Source organism: Pogona vitticeps, chromosome 6 (genome assembly GCF_051106095.1).
Source record: "Pogona vitticeps strain Pit_001003342236 chromosome 6, PviZW2.1, whole genome shotgun sequence".
NCBI classification, from domain to species: domain Eukaryota; kingdom Metazoa; phylum Chordata; class Lepidosauria; order Squamata; family Agamidae; genus Pogona; species Pogona vitticeps.
In genome coordinates this window covers 118,255,991-118,263,108 of record NC_135788.1, presented here as the reverse complement: position 1 = coordinate 118,263,108, position 7,118 = coordinate 118,255,991, and the positions used below count along the sequence as shown (strand labels likewise).

The following is a 7,118-nucleotide window of genomic DNA, read 5'->3' as shown; positions in this document are numbered from 1 at the left end:
TGCACAGATTTCAAAAACTCACCTCGTTTTGATGTTCACAGGGATCCCCCACAGGCATGGTCTCGTCCAGAACAATGCAAAGTACACGGTCTCTTCTCTCTCCCCCCCCCCCCCCCAAATTAACAAATTCGAGGGATAATCCGTTGGCATCACACAGATCTTGGAAAGAAAAATATTGGTCAATGATGTCCTGTCAGACAGCTGGGAGCAGGGAAATAGCTTCACCTGGCTGTCCTGTATTCCTTATCCTCTGACGTCTGATGCCCAAATGTACCATATTTTTTCATGTATAAGACTATACTTTTGTCTAAAATCTTTAGACTAAAAATTGAGGGTTGTCTTATACACGGAAGTAAGGTGAGGAGAAAACAAAAACAAGTGGAGGGAAAAGCAGGGATCAAAGCGATCCTGCAGCGCTTTGATCCCTTTCCCCCTACACTTGCTAAGCCCCACTTAGATTTCTTAATTTTGGATTAGAAAAGTGTGGGGGCGTCTTATACATGGGGGTGTCTTATACGTGGGAAAAATATATAACCTGCGATTAATCTGGTGGAAGCATTCCTGAGATGGAGGGGCCACCACTGAAAAGGCCCTCTTCTGTGTTGTTGCCACCCTGAGTCTCTCTCTCTCTGTCTCTCTCTCTCCCAGAGGAAGCTCCCACTTATTTCAGGCTATAGCCAGGTCTGTTGGCATCCAGCTCTTGCAACAGGGGCAGCCTGGATAGAGGGGTGGGAGAGAAGGGCAGAAGCTCCCAAGGATGTTATTTAGGAAGCTGCTAAGACACACACACACCACAGGGCTTGAGTAAGAGGGCTGCTGATCAGGAACACCTCTCTTTCCTGCAACCGCCATTTGAAAGGCATGCAGTGCTAGCAACGTCTGGTGTTACAATCTCTCCCGTGCTTGCCTCCCACAGGTAACACATGCGTAAATACCGGCTGAAAAGATGCCGGGTGATCTTTGCCGATGATCCGTACATTCTAAAAAGCGCAACAAAGCATCCGTGGTGGAAGAGAGAAAGATTTGAATCCCAGCGCCGGCCCTGCCTTTGGGCAGGGTTGTCCTATGTCCAGGCATATTTCTTTAGAAAGAGCAGCTTTGAATCCTTGAGAGGCCACATGGATAAAGTCTGGAAAAACGATAAATCGAGTGGTAGGGGGGGGGAGGCAGAGCCAATAAAGGAAAGTTGGCCCCGGAAAGAATTAAAGACTTTATTGGTGGCATCGAGGAAACTCTGGAGGGCCACAGGTTGCCGACAGTTATGTTAGTGAGAGAAAGCCAACCACCTCAGATTTGGTGTGTCATGAAAAAGTGACAAAACTTGTCATTTTTACTACCAAGTGGTTCTCCTGGAGTGATCTACTTTGTCTCCCGAAAACAGTCCGGTTGGTTCTGGGTATATCTTGGCTAAGCGGATGGGGGGGGGCATTCACTAAAATCACTCAACCAAGAACAATAGGAAAGGTCAAATGTATTAACGTTATTGATATTCCGCCTTTCTTCCAATAAAAGAACTCAAGTGGCAGAGAAAAATTGAAAGAGATGAAGGGGAAACAAGTGCCGTCCATTGAGCCCACCTTTGCTCCTCTCTGACAAAAATCAGGAAGGACGGCAGACGTCCTCTCTACAGGGGGTCCAGGAGAAATGAGTCAAGATTGACCGGGCCATCCCAAACTGTTCCCTGGTCATCTTTGCAGAGAAGTCCAGAAGTTCGCCCCAGGTTCTTTCTATGTCAACAGATCTGCCTTGTTGACAGCGAACCATGATGCCGCCGGCTGCCTCGGCTTTCTTATCTCACTTTTCAGAAGATTTATTGCGGGTCCTACCTAAGCACAGCCCAGAGCTTGGAGATGCACAAACATGATGTTTTGTCCCTTACTGTCTGGGTGGGTGAGAGGAAGCCACGGTTACGAACGCCAGGGTTTGCAATCCAGCACTAAGAGAAAGGGAAGACAGGACAAGTCGAGAGACGCATCCCGGTTTGGCTTTGGGGTTGTTTTAAATCCGACAGTCCAGATCAAGCAGAGAAGGGGAAGTGCCGTGGGGGAACCCACCCCAATATATGGAACAACAATTTCGGGCCCTGAGAGACAATGTAGGGTAGTGGATGGTGTTGCAGGGTTTTGGATGTTAGTTCATTTCCTTCAGCTGTGCAGCAGAAGGGCGGGGATTCACGGGGCAGAATAGCTTGAGGTTCCCCAGATGAGTCCACCCCCTTTTCTTATTAACTGGCACTTACAGTTTCAGTAGCTCACTCTAAGGCATTAGTAAGAGAAAGAATAAAAACCATTTCTTTTTTAACTTAAGAGTTGTGAACAGATCAAATAGCAAACTAACAGACAGGACTGACTTTTAAAACAGGCCTCGAGAGAGGGGGGAAAAGAGTAGACAGGCCGGGTTCTCTTTGAATTCAGAGGGAATGACAGGTTTGTGCTGAATAGACTGACAGCCATCCCAACTTAGAAAGGATTCTCCAAGCTGCACAAGCTGTAGGCAGGATACAAGGCTGTTAAAACTCCGATAGATAGAATAGGACTCAATGGACATGAGTTCCAGTCCTGGCTTGGCCACAGAAACTAATCTTGTGTGTGTGCATGTATGGGGATGATGATCTATTACTTGAACATCACGTCGTTGTCATTTAGTCGTGTCCGACTCTTTGTGACCCCATGGACCAGAGCACGCCAGGCCCTCCTATCTTCTGAACATCACTCATCATCACTCTTCCTATCCTGCTTATAACTTTTTTGAACTGTTACCGTCTGGCAGAAGATATAGAACAATTAAGACTCGGACCACACGTTTTCTAAATAGTTTTTATCCCAGAGCTATAATTGCAATTAATAATGAGCTTAAAGACCAACAGTAGTGAATAATTAGTTGGACTGTGTTACTTGGCCTGCGGTGTAGATGTTTGTATTTTTAGGGGGGGACTTTTAGTGGGTGGGGAGTGTTTGGGGAATTTTATGTGTGTGCATGTGTCTGGTCTCTGGGTGTCTGTGAATTTTGTTGTATGGGTATACTGTGTATATACTTACAATGACAATAAATTATTATTATTATACCCTGAAAACTCTGTAAAAGTCACCCTAACTTGGAAGTGATTTGAGGTCACATAACAATGTAGATCCTCACGAGGGGTGTTATCCTTGCCCCTCACACACAGAATGTTCTAGACCAGTTTTGGCTAGCTGGCTTCCCTCTTGATGTAGCGAGGGGATGATGGGTGTTGTTATCCAGAAAAGTAACATTTCTGAGCCTGAAGAAAAAGAAGAAAAAGACCAATGCAAAAACCCATTGGTTTGTAGCATTTCTATTGGACCATTCTTTCTAGAAAAATGTAATTAATTTCGGTATTTCATATAATTATGATGTTCAGTGCTTTTTAAAGTGTTTGTTGGTTTATTTTGTTGTGAACTGCCCAGAGCGGCCTTGATCGTTAGATGGGCAATATAGAAGTTGAATGAATGAGTGAATACAACAAGATAAAAAAAAACTCAAGGCTGTACAGAGCAAGTACTGGCAGAAAACAGATCAGGATCCAGTACTGGTAGATCAGCAAAGATTTTAGGCAACAAACTGCCCGACAATAGCAGTATTTCTCCGTAAATCAAATATTTGGGAAAGTTTTCAAAGAGGTAATTGTGTTAGGTTTGTGCAAAAACAAAAGAAAAATGAACGTTGGGAGTAACATTATGGAGATACCTTAAGGCTGACAGATTTATTTTAGCATTTATGGATTCAAATCCACAGAGTCAGACACAGCATCTTGAATATGTAGCACCGAATTTAGAAAAGTTCCGTTTCTGGCAGGACCTCTCTTAGAATTCTCAAGGCAGCCTGGCCTCTTGTGATCACCCTGTGTGAGTCATTCTGGGAACTGTAGTCCTGTCCAAACACCGGGCCTTTTTATCAAAACCCCACAAGTCTGAGGAGACTTTTGTGCCAAATGACCAGCAATCCTCGTTTTGGTATGCATCGTCAATTATATCTCTACCCGTTTAGGCCTCTAATTATGCTTTGCTCCGGTTGTATTTGTCCACAGTGAAGTTAATCCCACAGGACCTAGTTCCAAAGTGGTTTTCCATTAAAATATCAGCCATGATGAAATCCACATGGCTTCATCAAGATTGCTACAACACTAGGATCAATGAAAAAAAATCAATGACAAGATAGGGCTCATTTCACTCCAAACTGCCGAGCTATCTGGGAACAGTATTATAGACATTCCAGTTTATCAGCTGTTTCTATATTATCTTAAACTCAAGCTCATAAGGCACAGCTTGCCCCTGACTTCATAAAACCAGGCATGTGATCACGAAGAACAAATAAATTCAGACAATGGGTTGGTTCATTTCTATCACATGTTCTAGCAAACTTGAATAAACCTAAAAAATCTTAGAACTGAAGAGCTGGAAGGGACCCTATGCATTATCCACTCCAGCCCATCAAGGAAGCGCACTGGGGGACTGAGCTCCCAAACCACTGAGCTATCCAGCAGTTCCCCTTTTTTTTTAAAAAAAAGCTAAGGGTGCTTATACATAGTGTGGCTTATTTCCCCTCACCAAGGTACGGATGATTGGCATTTTGTGAGGAAGTTCCATCAAGATGATCAAAGCTTTTGTTGTTTAGTTGTTAAGTCGTGTCCAGCTCTTCGTGACCCCATGGACCAGAGCATGCCAGGCCCTCCTGTCTTCCAGAATCATTAGAAAATATGGCAGAATTGCAACATGTAAAATGAGTGTATGACCTAAGATCAATTTTCTATTTATGATGCTATTGATAAAGATTAAGGAAGAAGAGTTTGGAAAGATATGATTAATAAATTTTGTTAGGGAGCTGATATAGAGAAGTCTGGGATATTAATGATAAACTTACATGCACTATAAAAGTTCAGAAAGGGATAATTAGTAGAAATGCATTTGCAGATAGATGGGGAGAATGTATTGATCTTGTACTGATAAAAGGGAAGGGACAAAATGAAACACGAGTCTAAACAATTTGGGAAAGGGAAGGTCCTCCCCCGGAAGGGTAAATGGTTTAAATGGTTGCTCCGTAACAGTCCTGATGGTGGAATACACTATATGTATTTTTTCTCCCATTTAGCTTGGTTTTCTAATTGTTTTCGTGTTTATTAATTCTAGTTACTAATTTTTAAAAAGAAAAATCTCAGCCCACGCTCTTCGCAACTGAGCCTTTCAATCCTTTAAAACTGACAATTTTTCAACTTTGGTACTTGGTACAGTATATCATTTTTATTCTGCTGTGTCACGAGCTCACACTCGTACATTGACTAACAAGGTACTTGTGAAAAGGCCAGTTGGGACACCACACCGCAGGCATGGAAAAGCGGCCACTGTCGGATCCTCGAGGCGCCGGTGGAGAGCGACGGCCCGGATTAATCCTGCCCGGCTGTTCCAGCAACCTCTTGGTAGAAACGAGAAGCCACCTCCGGCAACACCTCTTCCAGCTGCCTCACAAATTCGTTGCGCTCTTCTTGAGACCAGCCCCGGAACCACTGGTCCCAGAGACGCATCTGGCACTCAAAGATGGAAGGGGGCTTGCCGGCTTCCACGCTGAGCCCAGCCAGGCCATCCAAGAGCGAGATCACCTTGCAGGGGACCGCTTTCTCTGCCAGGCTGTGGACGAAGCGCTCACGCTGTGCTGGGGACCAGCTCGACAGCCAGTGCAAAAGGCAGCGCATCTCCTGGGCGGTCACATAGGACAGGGGCATTGGCTCGGACATCCTGCAGAGGAAGAAGCATAGGTGGCGCATGAGTTACGGTCTCCTCCGGACAGGCTGGGGGGTCACTTCCAAGCTAAAAGTGACCAGATTTGTGGTGCCGGACTGGGCCGTTGGTGGGATTTGGGGAGTCATGGTCCAGAAATCAACCTGTGCTTCTCTACTTCAACCCCGGTCAAAGAGACAGAGGAATAAAACGGAAATTAAAGCAAAAGGCCAAGCATGCAATTTGAACCTGGATCCTGCTCTTAAGGGGAAAGGCTGTTTTACGCATCCTTCAGTCTCGAGAGACTATGCTAACAGGGAAATGCTACTGATAGGGAATAAAAAACAATGTGTACTGTATTATCAACTAAAGCCTTTCCCCCCTGGTCTTTATTGTCAGCTTTTTCCAGATCTGGAAACTAGCTTTAAGCCCAGCCTGAAACTCGGAACATATACATTTCTTCTGGGTCTACTTTTCACCCCTTTATCATGGCTTTCCTCTTCTAAAGCATCAGGACAGATCATTATTTATTTATTTATTTATTTATTTATTTATTTATTTATTTATTTATTTATTTATTTATTTATTTATTTATTTATTTATTTATTTATTTATTTATTTATTTATTTATTTATTCATTCATTCATTCATTCATTCATTCATTCATTCATTCATTCATTCATTCATTCATTCATTCATTCATTCATTCATTCATTCATTCATCATATATGCTGCCCACTCTACCCAAAGGTCTCTGGGCGGCTCACAACAAATAAAATACAATTAAAAGATAAAACAATTAAAATACAATTGAAATAGCTACTCTAAAAATTTTGACTCCTCCAGGGTCATAATTCTGTTGCAGAATTAAGATTCATAACTCTGTTGCAGAATTCGCACCCAGAACCAGACCTACAACATAGGCTCGCGGGGGGGGGAGCAGATCCTCAGTCTCAAAAGAGAGATGAAATTCTCCCCTAGCAGAGGACTCCGGGGCATGCACAAAGTGCCTACCTGAGGCTAGCCGATACACCTGAGACCCTCCACTCGATCCCAAGGCACCAAAAGATACACGAAACAGCCCGGGGTTCTCACCTGGGTCCGCCGCTGGCTCACCAAGCGCTTCCTTCCTCCGCCGCTCCTTCCATTTTTAATCCCAGCAGCAGGTTTAGGAGGGCGGAGACCTGCCCGGGGAGGCGGAAAGAGCCGAGAAGCGTCCGGAAACACCCGAACCTAGCGTTCGACGGAAACGGACGAAGACCGTGGTCGTCCGGCCGCTCGAGTTCCGGAAATTTCCGGAAGTTACCGAGCCCCTGCCGGAACTTACTTCCGGGATTGTGGGGGGGGGAAGGCTCCTCGAGAGACCCGGAAATACCCGAAGTGGCCCGG

General features: G+C 44.6%; 1 protein-coding gene across 2 annotated transcripts; it reads right to left on the bottom strand.

Annotated features, from left to right (window-relative positions):
• Window positions 1-5,244: 5,244 nt before the first annotated feature.
• On the bottom strand, window positions 5,245-7,082 carry C6H14orf119 (chromosome 6 C14orf119 homolog). Of its 2 annotated transcripts, none has more exons than XM_072977041.2 (2): window positions 6,744-7,082; window positions 5,245-5,747 (listed from the first exon to the last, which is right to left on the bottom strand). In XM_072977041.2, the coding sequence occupies exon 2, from the start codon at window positions 5,744-5,746 to the stop codon at window positions 5,399-5,401; it is 348 nt and encodes a 115-aa protein (XP_072833142.2). In that variant the 5' UTR covers window position 5,747; window positions 6,744-7,082; the 3' UTR covers window positions 5,245-5,398. The 2 variants fall into 2 exon arrangements, with proteins under 2 accessions (XP_072833142.2, XP_072833141.2); XM_072977040.2 differs by having other exon boundaries at window positions 6,825-7,064.
• Between the last annotated feature and the right edge of the window lie 36 nt (window positions 7,083-7,118).